Genomic DNA, 20,769 nt, shown 5'->3' on the forward strand with positions numbered 1-20,769 from the left:
CAGCTCACCCTAACCAGAATCGGAGAAAACATCCACAAGCAATGCGTCCAACTGAAGAAGCAGATTTTCATGGCTCCTGCTTACTTCCCTTTCTTCTTTCTGGATCCTACCCCAAAGCTGCTTAAAGCCCAAGCACGTGGTCGCGAACCATCCTCCGTATCTTGCCCCCCACCCGAAGGCGACTCTTCTCCGCTGCACTCTGGGGCTGGACCCACTCCTTTCCGTGTCCTGTACCTTCTGTCCTGCTTTGCCCTTTCACCTTGCTGGCCTGTATCTTTCCGCTAGCTTTCCAAGAACGAGACGCAATGGGTCACGTTTCTCCCGGCTGTGTCTGAACGTGCCTTGATTCTGTCCTTCTGCTTGGTTGAGACCGGTGAATGGAGCTTAGAACTTGTCCGCTAGGAGGCATCTGGATTTAAGGCGTGGGTGCTCTTTCCTTCTTCAGTTTTGGATGTTTGATGGATCCCTTCAGTCGAGCTTGGTTTGTTTCCAACTCTGGGAAATCTTCTTATTTCTTTAGTGAGTTCCTTAAGCCCACCCTCTCGTTGTGGAACGCTTCTCCATTCGCAGCGTGGCATCTCCTGGACTCTCTCACTGCACCTGCCTTCGCTCGCACCTTCCTGGTTTTCCTCCTGTCTTTTTGCTCTACTTTCTGGGAGGTCGACAGACCGTCTTCCAACCCTTCTGCTATATGTTTACGTTGGCAATCAGTTCTTTCTTGCCCTCAGAGTTTTTCTTCCTCATGGAAATCTGCTGGTTTTTTTAAAATGTTTAATTATTTCTGAGAGAGCGAGAGAGAGTGAGAGAGTGTGCGCCCACGCGCACGAGCGAGTGGGGGAGGGGCAGAGAGAGAGGGAGACACAGGATCCGAAGCAGGCTCCAGGCTCCGAGCTGTCAGCACTGAGCCCAACACGAGGCTTGAATTCACAAGCGGCAAAATCATGACCTGAGCTGAGTCAGACGCTTAACCCACTGAGCCACCCAGGTGCCCTGGAAGTCTGCTGTTTAATAGATGCAGTCTTTTCCGAAATGGTTGATTTGTTTCCTGCATTTCCCTGCCCCTGTATTTCATTTTTGGTCTCCGTCTTTTCTGTGGCTGCCATCCTCAAGTGTTCGGCGGCCCCTGCCTATCTGTCCACAGAAACCAGAGGTGCCGGGAGGCGAGTTGCTAGCTTTGTGCCTGGGGGCTGGGCGACATTCTGGGCAACCAGGCAGGGACCAGTCTGAATGTGTAGGTCTCTTTGGCAAGCAGGTTCAGTTTGTCAAGACGCGGGTCTCCGCCTTCCGGGGTGACTGTGTGTCCTGTGCTTCCCGGGGGGATATGGGAGCAGGGACAGTGGAGGTGCCACAGACCATTCTCTGTGCTACCTTTACTCCCAGGCTTCTCCGGGCTTCTGCGGTGCTCAGTTAGGTCCTTTCAGCCATTTTCCCTCCAAATGTCCTTTGGTTGCTGCTTCAGCACAAATTCATACACTTTCATTTCCTTTGCTGTCATTCAAGTAGAGTCTCAGGACAGGGAGCTCAGATTTAGCTTTATACTCTTGTCTGTGTGGACTGCCGTGGTGACAGCAGGAGCCCCCAGGGGTGGGCGTATGGTGGCCAGGGTCTGGTCTCTCTAATGGTGTCCCTTCTCAGGGGTAGGGATGGGCGTTCTTTCCCCCAGACCAGAAGTGGAGTTCTTGTCCTGTCCCAGCCTCCTTCCCCGATGACTTTTAAGTTGGAGGGTGCCTCCCGCTAAGCGGCAGAATGGTCTCGGTCCTTGTTGCTGTGTAGGAGGGAAGAGAAGACATGGCAGGAAGCAATCCGAGAAGAAATGGATCCCAGAAAGGTCGAGGGATCCAGAGAGAATGTCCAGAGATCCCTGCACCCCGTCCTGGTCACTCTCGGTGAAAGCTCTGTCCCCATCAGGGCCCCTCAGTGACTTAGAGCTGCTTGTCTCTCTGGGGTGGGGCTGCGCGGCTGAGGAGAGGAGAAAGGGACAGATCCCTAGGTCCTTTCTAGAGGCTTAGGGCAGCATTGCTCAGGGTGACTGTCCGGACTGATCTGTGAATCTAGGCGCACACTACCGCGGAGAACTCCGAGCTTAGGGTTCCCTCACGATATGCTTTGCTAGCCCCTTTCCTCCGTCTGCAGCACGCTTTTGTTCTATTTCAATCATAAAGTCAAAATGCTATCCCTTTTCTGATCTCGGATGAAAATAATTTCCAAAACTCCACAGGTGGTTTGCAAATAGAATGGGTGCTGCAAAACACGGCCAGTTAGACCAGTAAAACAAGCTCTAGGTAGCTGGAAATACGCACATGGCCAGTCCTCTAAGACACAGGGAGGCCCCTAAGATGAAGACAGAGGGAGCTGTTCACACATTTTTAAGCAGACACAACCACAGAAAGTCACCTTAAAGGAAGTAGTTGCCATCACAGTAAATGACACAGAGAATCGGGGTAGAAACCCCAATGTAGAGATTCAGCCCAAACGCAAAGATGTCAACGTCAAGGTGTGCGCTGTGAGTGACAGCTCATTCCCCAGCTGCTTTCACCCTGATCACACACTCACCAAGCAGGCTTCTCCCAACCTCGGCTTATTGATTTACTTACCACCTGTTTTAAAACTGAGGAATAATTGGGGCACCAGACGGTTAAGCGTCCGACTTCGGCTCAGGTCATGATCTCGCGGTTCATGGGTTCAAGCCCCGTGTCTGTGTTGACAGCTCAGAGCCTGGAGCTGCTTCGGATTCTGTGTTTCCCTCTGTCTCTGCCCCTCCCCCTGCTCACACTCTGTCTCTCCCTCTCAAAAATATCTAAACGTTAAATTTTTTTTTTAAACCTGAGGAATAATTTGTTTCGATGAAATGCATGGTTCTAAGTGGACAGTTTGATGAATTTCAACAAATACTTATGCCCACGCAACCAACACCTCACTCAAGATGCAGAGCATTTCCAGAAGGTTCCCCGCCGTCTCCGTTTAGTCAATCCACCCTCCCCCTGACTCAGAGGCCGCCGTTCTCCTGACTCTGTCACGGGGATCTGTCCTGTCATTGGGGTCCGAGACCCACCGGTCCGCCCTGCTGCAGGTGTGGGCAAGGCTCCTCTCTCCCTCTCTCTTGCTGAGCACAGCCCCCTGGACGAACATAGCCACCGTGTTTATCTGCGCTCCCGGAGATACGTGCTGGGGACATTGGGACACAGTTTGGGACTCTTCACAAGACAGCTGCTCAGAGCAGCCTCCCATCTGGGGACACAGCTTCTGTGGCTGTGACAGGAGGAAGCAGACCCTGTGAGATACGCAGGGACAACGGCCCTCACCTTTGTCCTCCATGACTGAGATGAGAATGAAGGGGCCGATGCTCAGGAAGGTGAGCATGACCAGGAGCTTGACAAAAGCACTCCCTTCGTTGCGAAAACAGAAGCTGCTCAGATACACCAAGGGGATGCTCGCCCAGTTGTAGAGCATTAGCACCAGAATGATGGCCTGGACGTTTTCCTGGTGTGTGAAGGCTTCTTCCTCGTGGTACAGAAACACCACCTTGGGAAAGAGGGGGAGGGTTCGATTCTAAGGATTAGAGAAAGGGTACGGTGATCCCCACTTAAAAAATAAGGTGTTAGTGGGGTGCCTGGGTGGCTCGGTTGATTAAGGGTCTGACACTTGATTTCAGCTCAGGTCATGATCTCACGGTTTGTGAGTTTGAGCCCCATATCGGGCTTTGTGCTGACAGCGTGGAGCCTGCTTGGGATTGTCTCTCCCTCTCTCTGCCCCTCCCTTGCTCAACCTCTTTCTTTCAAGAAAAAAATATATGTGTGTATGTATAAAATATTAAAAAAAATAAGATGTGCAAAGGAAACAATCAGCAAAACTAAAAGCCAAACAACAAAATGGGAAAAGATATTTGCAAACGACGTATCAGATAAAGGGTTAGTGTCTAAAACCTATAGAGACCTTATCAAACTCAACACCCAAAAAACAAATAATCCCGTGAAGAAATGGGCATAAGACATGAATAGACACTTTTCTAAAGAAGACATCCAGATGGCCAACCGGCGCATGAAAAAATGTTCTACATCACTCATCATCAAGGAAATACAAATCAAAACCACAATGAGATACCACCTCACACCTGTCAGAATGGCTAACGTCAACAACTCAGGCGACAACAGATGGTGGCGAGGGTGCGGAGACAGAGGATCTCTTTTGCATTGTTGGAGGGAATGCAAGCTGGTGCAGCCACGCTGGAAAACAGTATGGAGGTTCCTCAAAAGTTAAAAATAGAACTACCCTTCGACCTAGCAATGGCACTACTAGGTATTTATGCAAGGGATACAGGTGTGCTGTTTCGAAGGGACACGTGCACCCCAATGTTGATAGCACCATCGACAATAGCCGAAGTATGGAAAGAGCCCAAATGTCCATCGATGGATGAATGGATAAAGAAGATGTGGTGTATACATACAATGAAGTATTACTCGGCAATCAAAAAGAATGAAATCTTGCCATTTGCAACTACGTGGATGGAACTGGAGGGTATTACGCTAAGCGAAATTAGAGAAAGACAAATATCATAGGACTTCACTCCTATGAGGACTTTAAGAGACAAAACAGATGAACATAGGGGAAGGGAAACAAAAAGAATATAAAAACAGGGAGGGGGACAAAACAGAAGAGACTCATAAATATGGAGAACAAACGGAGGGTTGCTGGAGGGGGTGTGGGAGGGGGGATGGGCTAAATGGGGAAGGGGCACTAAGGAATCTACTCGTGAAATCATTGTTGCACTATATGCTAAGTAACTTGGATGTAAATTTAAAAAATAAAGAAAAGGAAAAAAACCAAAATGTAAGATGTTAGCAGTACTGCTCAGGTGCTCCCTGTATTTACTCATCAGACAGTGCAGACACTGGCCCTGCCCCTGGAAGTCGGCACCACGAGGTCAGGGGCTCCGTGACAGTTATGAAGCACAGGCCAATTAAAGGGGGACGTGACCCACCCCACCCAGAGTGCCAGGGGATCGCAAGCTGCACAGTGCAGTCACGATCCACCGGTTGCACCTGTCAGTGCCCTGGTGAACTGTTTCTGGGCTGTGAACACACGTCCCCGACGCACGACCTCTTAGGAGCTCGTGGCAACAGTTATGGGGATGCGGCAGATTGGAGACCCTAGAGGAGGCCCCTCTGCTGGGACCTTTTATCGAGAGTGAGTGATGAGTCACACCCTGGGTGGGCTGCCAGACTACACTTCTTTGCAGGGTCCCGAAGGCAAGCCTCCTGCCCCGCTCCCGCCGGGACGTGCGGGGGAGGGTCCCTGAACCACGCGGCCCTCACCAGCAGCAGCAGACTGGGGACCAGGGAAGTGATGAGGTCCCACAGCAGAGCGGAGAGCCAGAAGGTGGCCACATAAACACCACTGATGAACTGGATGTGCTTGGCCTTTGTGGATCTCTCTTTGACCGTCAAGATGGCAAAGGAGCTGGACAGGAAAGCTATTCCGAAAAGCAAGTTGATAACAAGGTAGTGTCCTTTAGGGCTGCTGCGAAAGGACACGAGGGGAGAGGAAGCCGTGTGAGCACAACTGCTCACACCAGCCGTCTTTCACAGTGACGGTTGTAATCCCGGCGAGAAGCGGATGAGAAAGAATAGGTGGCCAAGGGGACGCGGCATGCGCGGGAAGGCTTTCCTGGGGCGGGACGGTCACACTCACTTGTACAAGATGTCCTCCGAGGCCTCCAGGGCCGACTTAGGTTGAGGGTGGTTGGACGCCGTGATGGAAGCCGTGGCCCCGGAGAGCAGCTTGAAGAGGAAGTTGTCCACGAGCGCCAGCGCCACGGCAGGGGAGTGGTACGCCTGGTTGTTGAACAGCGCCGTCACCGTCATGTGGTTCCCCTGGTCTTCAAAGGAAGCAGCCACGACGTATTTGAAATCAAAGCCCTCGGGCTCCTCCTCTGCCTTGTCCAGGAGGAGGTCCTCCACCGAGCCTGCAACAGAGCCGGGCGCCCCGGAGCCTCACGCCCTGGACCCCGACCCCGCGCCCCCTGAGCGCCTCACCACCCGCCCCGCCCCCCAGGAAAGCGGGCTCCTCTGGACGCAGCTGGCCCCTCCGTCGCGCGCCCGGGCCTCCACAAAACGTCCCTTTCACTGACTGAAGCCGTGGGGGGCAGGGGGAGGAAAAACGTCTAGTCATTTTTTTTCAGGTGACTCTTTGCCTGGATGGTGTAGCCCCAAGAAGCCCCGTGCCTCTTCCAGTCGCTCTCATCTACGTGGAAGGACACACGCGGTCGCACTGCACCTCCCCTCCCCGAACCGCAAAGTGACCCTCACGGCCCACCTGGCCCGCAGCGCCCAGTCTCCATCCAAACTCCACTGGCGCCTTCAAGGTCTGGCCACACCTGAGGACCCGCCGTGCCCCGTGCTGACAGGTGCTCCCCCCACCCCCCGCCGCCCCGGGTTTGGAACGTTCTCCGCTTACCCCCTGCTTGCTGCGGGGTCCACCCCTGTCACATCTCAGGCTCTTACTCCGCAGCCTGTCTCTCCCCATCCGAGGTCGACCTGTGTCCCCGTGATCCCACAGTGGGATGGTCCCTACACATTGCAGCTGTGGTCACCCTCTCCAGGACCTCTGGGCAAGGGGCTCACTATGGGCCAGTGGTACCGCCGTTCTTCGCGGTACTCTCGGCACACAGCACCACGGAAATATACGCACACCTAGACCTCTGGGGTCGTGGGTGCTGAAAAGGACCCTCCTTCACAGCAGCAGCAGCAGGAGTAACGCGCGCAGGCAGCACGCTCACTCCGCGGGCCCCGCGTGTGCCCCTGGGTGGGAGGGAGGAGGCGAGCTTTATCCTTCTCCCCGTCTTCCCCACCAAGAAACCGAGGCTTGGAGACGTAGGGCGCTGTGATCCCGCCATTTTGCTCCACCGTGTTCTGCATTTGATCTCTTCATTTAAAAATGTGAACACCTCAACATTTTATTTCTTTCCAAGAGAACGCGTGCATCTAACTTTTCAAACCAGATAATCCTGCAAGACTCGGGATGAGAAACAGCAGGGCCCTGGCCTGCCCTTCGTTGTCCCCAGTGCCCGTTCGCCCGAGGCAACCAGACTCTCCAGCCGCTCAGCTGGCGTTTCTCTGGATCGCTGAAGCACATTTACCTCTGGACGTCCCATCCTGGAAGTGGGGACTTTGTTCCTTACCCCACCCCACCCCCTAAGGGCTGCCCTCCTCTCCCCTCCCCTGGAATACATCAGAAAGTTGGTTAAGTCAAGGCACAATCAAGTGCTCTGTTATGGTAGGTCTCCTTTTTCATACGATCTTCCCCTGCCCTCCTGAGTTCATGTCCTCCCTTTTCACATTTGCTCAGTGATCCCTATGTCTGTCACCAAACTCCCTCCATCGAAGTGTAAATCCCCTCTCGGGACACATCAAACAGCAGATAATTGTCCGTTTCAGTTTTGGACATGCCGCCATCCCCAGAAAGACACAGCCTGGCTGCATTTCCAGGCACCCTCTCCCTTTTCTGTCATCTGGCGGCCAAGAGATCTTCTGAGACGTCTGGCTGTTCACCTGACTTCAGGGCGCACCCCCTACCACGGCCCCCAGAGCACGCGCTGCTCTCCTGGGCCTCAGACTTACTCCGGGTCTCCAGAGGGATCTGTTCCTCCGCCAGAAGCATGTCTGTAAAATACTGTGAAAGCCGAGGACCCAGCCTGGAATTGGGAGAAATATAGAACGGGACGACGGTTCGGCCATACGTTCTCAGGGTCAGTTCCAGCGGCACGCTGCCCGTGTTCGTTTCCAAGTTGAAGATGGCGAGGCTGAAGGTGGTGATCAGCAGGGGCACCAGGACCTGTACCGTGAGCATCAACAACCAGTTGCGCCAAGAGTACAGGACCCTTTTCAGGAGCATGGCATAGAACTGTTGGCAGATGAGGCTGAACTGCGATAAAAAAAAGGGGGGGGGACACACCATTAACACGGCCACACAGAGGAGCTAGCCTCCCCCCGGCCGCAGTCTCGTATTGGGTCTAATGCTTTGATGATGTTCAAAATTTGCTTTGACCTGATGACTTGATTCACATTTAATGGCAGAAAAGGAAGTCACAGATTGGAAAGCTCTGGAAGAGTAGTAGCCTGAACAGATAGCAGATGTAAGCATGATACAATTTTTTTTTTCAACCCGCCACATTATCAGAAACTTTAAGTTGGTGAGGATGTGGAATGCCAGTGCTGAGGTCTTCATTTGGCACAACTTTTGTAGAAAACAGATGACCTGGATGAATACAATATAATACGCATGTAGTCTTTAGGCTAGAAATTCCACTTTTAGTAACATATCCTGCAGGTAAATACGCAGGACCCGTGCACAGTGTGGCCCTTGTGGCACGGGCAGTCAGCGTAAAGGGTGCGGTCGTGTGCACTGAGGTCGAAGACATAAAGTTGGGCCTGGGGTGGGAGGCTCCGGAGGTCAGCGCCATGAGCTCCCGCTCGGCTTCTCGCTGGTGCTGCGGGAGCTGGGGCAGACGGGGCCCTCGAGCCTCAGGGCCGATGTTCGTTGTGCGTGACTCATCCACCCAGAGCCTTTGTGGGGAGAGGCTTGGTGGTCAGGTTTGAGTCAGGCATTCTTAAGTTTCTGGCCCCAAATACCGACAAATCCTTGAGACTCTACCAAGCATCTCTGAAATCTCCCGCCTTGGACACGAAGGCCACGTCCACCCAAAGCATTCGTCAAAAGATGCTACTCTCAACTTGTTCGAGGTTGTGCCCTGAGAATTACCTCCTGGGAGGTTTCCAGAAGCAAAGCTTGGCCCAGCGGAGCCCAGATTAACCTCTTGCTGGGGGCTGGAGAGGAGCCTCCTGGACAGGACAGGCGGCTGGCCTACATGGCCCTGAGACCCTTTCCAACTCAGAGGCCCCTTTTATACCTGATTCAAGATTGTGGAACAGTGCAGTCAATCTCTTCCCTAACCCATGAAAACCAGTCTCACTATTTTACAGTCATACCTTGTAGGTGGCGAAATCGAGACCATTTTGTAAGGTGCGTATCAATATCCTTTTTTTTTTCGATAACAAAAGAACATTACAGGTTATCCACATAGTTCATAAGGATGTTTTAAAAAAATCGTGGGGCGCCTGGGTGACTCGGTTGGTTAAGTATCTGACTTTAGCTCAGGTCATGATCTCATAGTTGGTGAGTTTGAGCCCCGTGTCGGGCTCTCTGATCTCAGCACAGAGCCTGCTTCGGATCCTCTGCCCTCACACCCCCCTCTGCCCTTCCCTCCACCTCTCCCTCCCTCAAAAATAATAAAATAAAACACTAAAATAGATATGTCTTCAACTCCAGGTGTGATATGTGATCTGTTTCACAGTGAAATATGAAAACGGGAAGATTAAATATGCTTTTTTTGGCTGGTAGATTCAGTGCTTTTATTCTTTCTTCTTTTTGGTAAGAGGAAGGGCCAAGACCTTTTACTGTGTCCTTTTCTGGTACTTTCTTCCACTGAGTTAATCGTGGCCAGGAAACAATAGTGCATTGTCTCTGAACTAGAGCTGAGAGCATGGCCTTGTGGGAACCCGGCCGGGCCTCTTTTGTGCCTAAGATCTACACATTTCTCCTCAAGCCCCTGGCAAAGGGTGGGTGACCTGGACTTCTTGACCAAAGAACAGGATGATTCTAAGAGTTAACCCCAAATCTGCCCCCTGGCATGCATGTGAAATATTTGCTCACCCCAGTGTTGTGATGGATTGGCAGGCCGGACGGTATGGAGAAGATCCTTGAGTGAATACGTTTGATTCTGTTGACAGGAACCCCGCCGATCAGGTGGTGAGACTGAATGGAGGGAATCTTGAGGGTTTGGATTTCTGTGCTGGGATCTGTCAGCTTGTTCACCCTACACCAAACGGAAACAGAAACGCAAATTTGCAAAATCACATCTCGCTTCATTTTGTTTGGATTTAAAGAGACAACGTCATGTAAAATTTGAAAGAAAAGAAAGACGTTAGGACAAGAATAACGAGGGCAGGGGCGCCTGGGTGCTCAATTGCTTGAGCCTCCAGCTCTTGATTTCAGCTCAGCTCATGATCCCAGTGTTGTGGGATCGAGCCCTGCATCAGGCTCCATGCTGAGCGTGTGTGGGGCCTGCTTGAGATACTCTCTCTCTTGGGGCACCTGGGTGGCTCAGTTGGTTGAACGTCTGACTCTTCATTTTGGCTCAGGTCATGATCTCGCAGTTTCGTGGGTTCGAGCCCCGCATCGAGGCTCTGAGCTGATGGTGTGTAGCCTGCTTGGGATTCTCTCTCTCTCTCTCTCTCTCTCCCCCCACCTTCCTCCCTCCTTCCTCTGTCCCTCCCCTGCTAGTGCGTGCTCACTCTCTAAAAAAATTAATTAATTAATTAAAGAATATTGAGGAAAAAGGAGATGCACCCAGATGATATACTGCTAGCAAGCATATTTTGACTAGAAAGTTTTTTTTTTAAATTTTAAAAAATATTTATTTATTTTTGAGAGAGAGAGAGAGAGAGACAGAGAGAGAGACAGAGTGCAAGCCGGGGAGGGGCAGAGAGAGAGAGGGAGACACAGAATCTGAAGCAGGCTCCAGGCTCTGAGCTGTCAGCCCAGAACCCAACATGGGGCTTGAACTCACAAACGGTGAGATCATGACCAGAGCCGTAGTCAGATGCTTAACCAACTGAGCCCCCCAGGAGCCCACAGAAAGTTCTTAAATAGGTCCTGAGTAAATATTGAATTAACTGACCAATGGCTTTTCCAAAGAACTGAGGCAACGTTAGGATGAATAGATTTCATTATTTTCCTATAAAGATGCCATATGCAAATTAAAACAAAAATGAAATGTCCCTTAATATCTACTTTATGAGCAAGACTCATAAACCCAAGTATGACACGTAGCACTGTAGCCTGAGGTCTTATTTTTGTTTGGCACTGAGCTCAGAAAGGATTTTACGTTTTTAAATGGTTACATGCTAGATGGTTATCTAATTACTTACATAATAATATCCTTGATTATGCCACTAAACCTACAGTAGCCTAAAACGTGTACTCTGGCTTTTCAGGAAGAAGTTTGCCGAACCCCGCCCTAGGCCAAAAGAGGTATTCCTTGCGGGCAGCAAACCGTTCGGAAGCCGAGAAATATATTTTTACTCATAATCTTCAGGTCGGTTATTCTACTCCTGGGAGTGCGTCACAGCGAAACAGTGCAGTAAATTGTAGCTCATTTTCCCTGCAATAGAGTTCTGTAAATGGCGGTGTGGCCCAGATTCTCCCCAAACTTAGCAGCTTAAAACAACCGTAAACGTTTGCTGTGTCACACAGTTCTGTGGGCCAGGCGTTCGGAAGTGGCTCGGCAGGGTGGTGCTGTCTCCGGGGCTCTCAGGAGGCTGCATGCAGTCGAGCTCTGGGCCTGGGCTGCAGTGGTCTGAAGGCTGGACTGGGGCGGGAGGCCCCACTCCCAAGACGGTGCCCTCATGTGGCTGGCTTAACAGCTGGCTCTCCCAGTGGAGTTGTTTTTATTATTATTATTTTTTTTTAACGTTTATTCTTGAGAGACAGAGAGACACAGAGCATGAGCAGAGGAGGGGCAGAGAGAGAGAGGGAGACACAGAATCCGAAGGGCTCCAGGCTCCGACGCGGGGCTTGAACTCACGAACTGTGAGATCATGACCTGAGCCAAAGTCAGTCACCTAACCGACTGAGCCACCCAGGTGCCCCTCTACCAGTGGAGTTCTGACAAGAATGTTGGTTTTAATTCACATTAATGATGAGGATAAAAGTGAATAGCAGCGGTGTGTGTCAGAACTTCACTCGTGCATCCCCCAGGCAAGCCACACTGTTGCTGACTTGAATACTACTGTTCTAATGCTGGAAGAATATTTCCCTAAGTTTTTGTGTTCTTAATGAAATGGCTCGGGATAGGAGACACTTTTCAACTTAGTTTGCATTATTAACATTTTCACCACCACTTTCTTAATCTAGACAATCAACAAAATGTTAAATTAAACCCTAGTGTTACCTGTTTACCCGGTTCCATGACGTAAGTTCACGCATGATGGTTGATTTCAAATTATCGACACAGCACGTCCATCATGCGGATTTAAGTAGACGTAAAAAAACCTTAAGAGCACTGATAATAGTACAATGTAGCCAAACTGTGACATCTTGTGTATTGCCATTTACAATGTTTTGATTTATAACATAGTTTTATAATCTTATAACAGGAAATTTATGTTCAGTCTTCTGTTCCTAGCACTGAGCTCCCAAAACATTTATACGTTCCTAAATGGTGACCTCAGGTAAGGCGTGTTGAGTTGTGTCGTGTTGTGTGACCGAGGTGACTTTGGAAAGGACCTGAGGATGGGGACTGGTTGCCGAGAGATCCATCCATGGGATTCGAGGGTTGGAACTTTCAGGCCCCCCTCCCAGCCTCCTGGGAAGGGACAGGGGCTGGAAATTGAGTTCAAGTGCCAGCGGCCAATGATTTAATCAATCAATTATACCTGTGTAATGAAGCCTCCACAAAAACCCAAATGGGCAGAGAACCCAAAACACTTCCGGGTTCGTGTCCCGGGAGGTGCCGGGAGAGCAGTGCCGTCAGAGAGCACGGACGCTTTGCACCGTTGCCTTGTGTATGTGTTCATCTGGCTCCTGTATCATGTTCTGTATAATGAACTGGTAGATGTCGGTGTTTTTGTGAGCTCTGTGAGCCATTCTAGTGAGTTAATTGAAGAAGCGGTTGTGGGAACGTCCAGTTTATGGCTGGTGGGTCAGAAGCACAGGTGACCACATGAAGTTGTGACTGGGGTCTAGAGTCAGGGAGTGGGGGGCATTCTTGCAGGACTGAGCCCTTAAGCTGTGGGTTCTGATGCTGTTCTCCAGAGAGAGAGCGTCAGGGTGAAGTTAACTGCTTGGTGGTGTGAAAAAAAGTAAAACAAAACTGGGGCGCCTGGGGGGCTCAGTCGGTTAAGTTTCCGACTTCAGCTCAGGTCATGATCTCCGCGTTGTGGGTTCGAGCCCCACATCGGACTCTATAGCGACAGCTCAGAGCTTGGAGCCTGCTTCAGATTCTGTGTCTCCTTCTCTCTCTCTCTCTTTCTCTCTGCCCCTCCCTTGCTCATTCTCTCTCTCTCTCTCTCTCTCTCTCTCTGTCTCAAAAATAAATAAATGTTAAACCCTGCCCCACACTTTGGAATTGATATCAAAATTGTACTACAGTTTTTTATTGTGATTTATTTACCAGCTTATGCAATTGAATTTTTAATAAGAGCCGTGTTTAGCTGGTTCACAAAATTCTTGATAATTTAATATTCGGCTCTCGTGAGCTGAGCTGAGCTGAGCCAGCTCCAGCACACCTCTGGCAGGGGCCTCGATTCCTTGTTGGCTGTTGGCAAAAGCCTCGGTTCCGGGCCACGTGGACTTCTCCCTGAGGCCGTGTGAGTGTCCTCCCAAGACGGTGGCTGGCTTCTCCCAGCCTGAGCCTGAGACGGAGAGATAGAGGTACAGTGTCTCTCGTGAGCTAGCCTCATTACTCACTCGTCAGTTCCGCAAAACCTTGCTGCCTTTGTGGGTCAGCCCTATTTACAGCGATGGCTAGCCTGGCAGGCCCCGCCTGTGCCGAGACCCCGCCTCTGCTCTCGACCAGACCATTTCTCCTGGACTTTTCTAGGCTTTCTACTTGTCCTTTCGTTAGCTTTCCTACAGATTGGGGGATGTTAGTGAGCATTATCAGGATTTGCGTGGCCTCTCTTCAGGGCTTCAGCTGGTACCCGAGGAAGGTGTGTGGGGAAAGACAGGAGCCACACAGCACTTCGCCACGATATTTTCTTTGGTCCCGTGAAACGTTGTGTCAAGGTTGTATTCTGAATTTTTCCTCATTCAGTTTCTGCTGGTTGGATTTTTTGCTGGAGGGGCTGTTTAAGAAATAAGACTGTCATTTATTGAGACTGAATTCCAGGAAGGAAGGGAGGGGAGTTTTCTACAGCGGGAAGTTGGCGGCCACCACACCACGGTGTCTCCAAACAGATTAAGTACAGACTAAGAGCTGGTCCGAGAGCTTCCGCACTGTGCTGGGCAGCCTCTGACTGGCCCTCCAAACCCCAAATGCTCATGCTCTGTCATGACCTCCCTCAGTCTCCTCCCGGTTTTATTGAAATATAATTGACATTTAACCTTGTGTAGTTTAAGGTGCACAACATAACAGCCCGATATATGTATATACGTGAAACCGTCACACAATTAAGCTCAGTTAGCGTCCGCCTTACAACCTTAGGGTATTTTTGCTTGTGGTGAGAACTTTTAAGATCTACTCTCTTGCTAACTGTCGGATGTACAATAAATACAGTGTTGTCAACCACAGTCACCATACTCTCCTTACTTCTCTTGTAACTGGAAGTTTGTGCCTTTGCCTCCCCTTGCCCAGTTCCCTCACCCACCCCCACCCGCTGCCCCCGGCCACCACGGATCTCTTCTGTCTCTGTGAGTTTGGTTTCTTTCAGGATTCCACACATGAGTGAGATCATGCGGGATTTGTCTTTCTCTGTCTGGCTTATTTCACTGTGCATAATGCCCTCAAGGCCCATTTATGTTGCTGCAGATAGCAGGATTTTCCTTTTTTTTTTTTTTTTTAATTTTAACATTTATTCATTTTTGAGACAGAGCATGAACGGGGGAAAGTCAGAGAGAGAGGGAGACACGGAATCCGAAACAGGCTCCAGGCTCCGAGCTGTCAGCACCGAGCCCGACGCGGGGCTCGAACTCACGGGCCGCGAGATCATGACCTGAGCCGAAGTCGGATGTCCAACTGACTGAGCCACCCAGGCGCCCCAGGATTTTCTTTTTTCTTAATGGGTGAATAATATTCTCGTGTGTGTGTGTGTGTGTGTGTGTACACTGTGTAGAAACTTTTTAGTTTGATGTAGTCCCACTTGTTTAATTTTGCTTTTGTTGCCTGTGCTAATCCCCTCCCCTTCGTTGTGAGCTGGATCTAGATACTCACTTCCAACGAGTGGAGTACAGCAATGTGATAAAACATCACTTCCAAGACGAGGGCAGGAGGGGACTAAGTCTTCCTTCTTGGTCACGGCTTCCCTTTCTCTTTCTCTGATCACTTGCCATGGGGTAATCCGGTTGCCGTATCACGAGGTCGCTCGGCAACTCGGGAAGAGGTCCACTCGGTGACACACTGAGACCGATAGATGCTGGGGAACCGAGGCCGGCCAACAACCCTAGCAGTGATCTTGGAAGTGGACTCTCCACCTGCTGAGCCTCCAGAGACCGCGGGCCTGGCTCACAGCTCGACTCCCACCCAACAGGCCCTGAGCCAGAACTGACTGTCCACCTGCTCCTGGACTCCTGAACCACAGAAAAACCATAAGGTAATGAATGTTGGCTATTTCAGGGCTGCTACACTTTAGGGAAATTTGTTATTTAGCAATAGATAATAAATAAACAGTGGGGGGTATAACAGACGTGAGACAGGGGAGAGGTAAAAATCATGTGTAATTAGTAGTCCCAGGAGGAGAGGAACGAGAGGGTAGATGAGAAGGAATGTGTTGGAGAGATGTTGGTGGAGAATTTTCCAAAACTGGCAATACCAGCAGACCCCAGGGTAAAAAGTGGTAAAGATCCTAAGCCGGCGAGCACAAGGACAGACACATAAAGCCACGTCATTGTAAAAATGCTGGAAACCTAAGACAAAAATCACTACTAAAAGCAGCCAGGAGTAGGGCACCTGGGTGGTTCAGTCGGTGAAGCGTCCGGCTTTGGCTCAGGTCATGATCTCGCGGTCTGTGAGTTCGAGCCCTGCGTCAGGCTCTGTGCTGACAGCTCAGAGCCTGGAGCCTGCTTCGGATTCTGTGTCTCCCTGTCTCTCTGCTACTCCCCCGCTCATGCTCTGTCTCTCTCTGTCTCTCAAAAATGAATAAACATTTTAAAAAAAGTTTGTTACATAAAATCATCGGGGCGCCTGCGTGGCTCAGTCGGTTGAGCCTCTAACTTCAGCTCAGGTCATGATCTCACGGTTCATGGGTTTGAGCCCCACTTTGGACTCTGTGCTGACAGCTCAGAGCCTGGAGCCTGCTTCGGATTCTGTGTCTCCCTCTCTCTGCCCCTCCCCTGCTCATGCTCTGTCTCTGTCTCTCTGTCTCTCTCAAAAATAAACATTAAAAAATTTCTTTTTAAGCAGCCAGGGGTAAAGGACAGATTGTGCTCAAAGAATAACAATAATACTGGCAGCTGACTTCTCAATAGACATAATGGAAGTCAGAAGACAATGGAATGGGACACATAGGCAGTGGCTGTGGGCTAGAAATGGGAACGGGCACGTTTGCAAGGGAACAGAAAAGATCTTTATGGAGCGGTATGGTCACACTTCTGTAAATTTATTGGAAGGCATCGAATTTACTATATGAATCATTGAGTAACGTGACAGTCTGTAAATCGTATCTGTTGAATCTGTTGAAATCTGTTGAAAAGGAAGACATTGGATCGTAGAAGCGTGGAAAGAGCCCTGCCAACCTAAAATTCTATCTATGGGTCAAATGCCCTTCAAAAATGCAGGCCACCTGTCTATTTTCGAGCAAGCAACAACCCTGAGATTTTTGTCACCAGAAAACCGCCACTGGAGGGAGAAGGTATTGTTCAGGCAGAGAGACCATCCTAGGTGGGAGCTTAAAGGTGAATGAAGGAACAGAGAGTGACACCGAGGGTAAATGTATGGTAAATTCAAGTGAATACCGATGGCCCAAAACATCATGACATATGATGGGTTTTAAAATATGTACAGGATTGAAATACACAAACCAAATGGTACATAACTCTGGAGGTAGAGTCGGGGTAGTTGAAGGAGCAGTGGGCCTGTGTCGTCTGGAACGCGGTGAGCCTACGTGTTTATGGTAAACTGTAATAGGTTATGAGTGTACATGGTAATCTTAGGATGACCACTAAGAGAAGGAGAACATAATTTACAAATTTGAAATTAATGGAGGAGAAAATACAAACTAAAAGATATATATATATATCTATATATCTATATCTATATATCTGGATTATATGGATTATATATATATATATATATATATATATATATATATATATATATGGATTATATATGGATTAGGGGCTCCTGCTTGGCTCACTCAGTTAAGCGTCTTGACTTGATTTCGGTTAGGGTCATGATCTCACGATTCGTGGAATCCAGCCCCGTGTCTCACCCTCTCTCTGCCCCTGACCTGCTCACACGCATGCTGCTCTGTCTCTCTCAAAATAAACATTTAAAAAATATTAAGTGCACCCCAAAGTTGGAAAGGAAATAGAAAGTGAATGTGGACCTGGTAGGCAAACAGAAAACAGCAAGTAATATGGCAGATTTGCAACTCAGTGAACTGGGATTTTCATCTGTTGTCAAGGCCCCGAGGTTCCAGTTAAAAGAGAAAGATGGATGAAGGAGTTGTTTTCTGAAATTTCAGCGATTCGCTGTTGACAAGAAGTGCACTTAAAATACGGCCACGGGAAGACCGAATGCAAATGAGTGGACAAGAACCTTCTCACGACTTTGAACCAAAACAAAGTTAGTATATACAACTAGATGGATGTTCAGTTGTTGGGCTTACCAGCAAAATATGTTAACAATTCTAATGTGTAGGCACCTGATGCAGTCGCTTAAAAACAAAGCAAAACTGGACAAAGTTAAAATCAGCGTGTTACCTCTAGGAACCCAGAGAACAGGCAGATAATAATTTTTTTAAAAAGACACAGGAGATTTGTACACCACGATTAACAATCGGACGTAGTCGCCATACACAAAAGACTGCACCCAGCCACCGCAGAATGCCCGTTCTTTCAAGAACATAGGAAATTTTACAAAAATGGAAGGTAAGGTGAGCCACAGACTCAAGCATTTTGAAAGAAGGAGGCTATACAGAGTATGTACTCGGGCCACAGTGAAATTAGGTTAGAAATCACATATATTAACAAGACAAGGCAAAATAAAGCAAGAAAACATTTTCTAAGTTTATTTATTTTTGAGAGAGGGAGAGAGCGCACACGCATGAGCGGAATGGAGGACAGAGAGCTGCGGGTGGGGGGGAGAGAATCCCAAGCAGGCTCCACTCTCTGAGCTGTCAGCACAGGGCCTGATGCGGGGCTCGAACCCACGAACTGTGAGATCATGACCTGAGCTGAAATCAAGAGTCAGATGCTTAACCGACTTAGCCCCCGGGTGCCCCTGAATAGGAACAGTAAAAAAAACAAAACTCTCCACGAGTTTGGAAATTAAGAAACACAGTTCTAAATAAACCACAGGTCAGAGTGGAAACCACAATAGAAAATTAAACATATTTCTAACTGGATGGGGAAGAAAAGATTACATATCAAACAACTGTGCGACGCAGGCACGTGAAGCTCAAAGGGAAATTTATATCTCAGATCCCTGGTTGAATATATGTATGGCTGAAAATAAACTATATAAAAACTGTCTTACAAGGAAGCGCTTCTGCCTAACCAGCTGAGGACGTCCCCGCTCTCTGCTTGGACTCAGTGTTATGCTGAGGCCCCTCGCAGTGAGATAAGCAAACAAAAGGCATGAAGCCTGGAAAATACGAAGTAAAACTGTCTTTAAATGACATGATGGTCCTATCCAAAATACTAAGGAAGCCAACCCAAAATTGTTTGAACTACTGAGTCGAGCAATATTTCTAGATATCAATAACTTAAAAAATGATTTCTAGATCTGCAGCAAGTGATTGGAAATGAAATTGAGAGATCCATTTCCATCCCTTTGAAAAAAATTGAAATACTTAGGAATAAGTTTAATAAAAGATAGGCAGAGCTTCTGGAAAATGCAAGAGATGGCTGATAAAAGTTATAGACGACCTCGCAGATAAAGGAGGCTGTGTAGAGTACCTGTGGATTGGCACGGTGCATGTTTCAGATGTCCATTGTCCCCAAATTGATATATACGTTCAACCTAGTACCGGTCATATTCCCAGCAGTTTAAAAAAAAAAAAAAAGACTCTATATTTTAGATGGTTTTAGGTTTGCAGAAAAACTGAGCAGAAAGCACAGAGTTCCCACATACTTCTTCTCTCCCCTGCTGCCGACTTTTCCGTACTGTTCACACCTTGCATTAGCGTGGTGTTTCTGCTGTAACCGATGAGCCAGCTTTCCAACAAGTTCTTTTTTTTTTTTTAAATAGAAACTGACAAGTTTATTTTTAAATTTACATGTTAGCCCAAACGACCTGTAATGGCCAAAACCATCTTCAAAAAACAGAACCGGAGAAACTATCTACTACCTGACTTCGAGATGTCCTTTGTAAAGCTGCGGTAATCTCGACCGCGTGGGTCTGGCGTGGGGCAGAAGAGGGGGGCATAGAAATGGACATGTGCAGTCAATTGATTTTTGGTGAAGGCATCCAAACAATTCAGCCTGGAAGGAAGTCTCTTCGCCAAGTGGTTCCGTCACGACTGGGTACCCACGTGCAAGAAAATAAACCTTGGGGCGCCTGGGTGGCTCAGTTGGGTAAGCGTCAAACTTCAGCTCGGGTCATGATCTCACAGTTCCTGAGTTCGAGCCCTCAGTCGGGCTCTGTGCTGACAGCATGCAGCCTGCTTGGGATTCTATCTCTCCTTCTCTCTCTGCCCCTCACCCCCTCCCCCAAATAAATAAATGAACTGAAAAAAGAAAATGAACCTCAGCCTCTTGTCACACTGCACAGAAAAGTTAACACCGGGGGGCGGTGGTCACAGATCTAATGCGGAAGCTAAAATGGTAACGTTCCTAGAGGAGAGAGTAGCAGCATGACTCTGACCTACAGGTGGGCTCCGAAAATAGGAACAGGCAAGCCACGGGCTGGGAAGAAAACGTGCCCGACAGAGGACCTCTATCCAGAGCACACAAGAAGTTCAAGAACTCCGGAAGAAAACTGAGCCAGAGGCTTGGTGTTTACGCACCTTTTGGTACATTTGTCATGCTTCAGTAAAAACTTAATTATTTAAGAGAACCCAGAGGAAGTGTCAAGCTGAGGATGGAAAACAGCTGAAGAGGGAAGAGCCACCTGGGTGGTAAGTCGGAGGGTCTGAGCCAGCACGCGGCTCCGGGAGACCAGAGGGCCAGAGAGGGGGGAAGGAAGGGCAGACTCACCCAGCACACAGAATGAGAGGATCCCACCTGTCCCATGGTGAGAGAAGAAACACCTGTCCCACGGTGAGGAGCAAGGCACCATGGGAGCAGGCAGTGGCCTCACACGTGGGAAGTCGTGAAAGACGTTCCATCCATGGCCAGAAGTCCATCAGATGTCAAGCAGGATAGTTAGAAGGAAAACCGTACGGAGATACACCGTGGTTAAGTTGCATAACATCAGAAGCACAGTGGCCCGATTTCTTTCAAAGGAACAAGGGTTAGACCCACAGCTCATATTCAGCCACAGGAGTAGAGTTCGCGAAATAGTATTTTCAGCACCGATGGAAGATTACTTTCAATCTGGTGAAAATATCCTTCAAAACGTAGAGAACTAAAATCATTTCCAGGGCCCCCAGGAAACCCCACACAAGTGTGTTTGGCACCCGCGTAAAAGCGCTGAAGGGTGCTGTGAAGACTGTACTGTGGGCAGGACAGTTACCCGACAAGAGGAAAGAACACAGAGGCAGGGATACGTGCACATGAGTTTGAATGACCATTGGCTTTCTCTACCAATAATACTGTCTTGTGGTGTTGAAAAAAAAGAGAGAATTAAAATATACACTATATACAAGCTGGTGATGGTGGGATATGTGCGCGTCC

The 20,769-nt window shown here is 49.1% G+C and overlaps 1 protein-coding gene and 1 long non-coding RNA gene across 2 annotated transcripts in view; one reads left to right on the forward strand and one right to left on the reverse strand.

Annotated features, from left to right (window-relative positions):
• Positions 1–20,769, reverse strand: part of LOC112853195 (ATP-binding cassette sub-family A member 17-like) — a 73,200-nt gene that overhangs the window by 15,989 nt on the left and 36,442 nt on the right. Inside the window, exons 17-21 of the mRNA XM_086691535.1 lie at positions 9,709–9,871; positions 7,617–7,920; positions 5,689–5,962; positions 5,313–5,517; positions 3,303–3,522 (exon numbers count right to left, since the gene is read on the reverse strand). Of these exons, the coding sequence (XP_086547661.1) occupies positions 3,303–3,522; positions 5,313–5,517; positions 5,689–5,962; positions 7,617–7,920; positions 9,709–9,871 (1,166 nt within the window). The remainder of the gene's footprint in view (positions 1–3,302; positions 3,523–5,312; positions 5,518–5,688; positions 5,963–7,616; positions 7,921–9,708; positions 9,872–20,769) is intronic.
• Positions 14,821–20,769, forward strand: part of LOC147573205 (uncharacterized) — a 42,759-nt gene continuing 36,810 nt past the window's right edge. Inside the window, exon 1 of the long non-coding RNA XR_015245289.1 lies at positions 14,821–15,374. This is a non-coding gene — a long non-coding RNA (uncharacterized LOC147573205). The remainder of the gene's footprint in view (positions 15,375–20,769) is intronic.

This window comes from Puma concolor, chromosome E3, assembly GCF_028749965.1.
Source record: "Puma concolor isolate L17-30 chromosome E3, mPumCon1.1.hap2, whole genome shotgun sequence".
In the NCBI taxonomy this organism is placed as follows: Eukaryota; Metazoa; Chordata; class Mammalia; order Carnivora; family Felidae; genus Puma; species Puma concolor.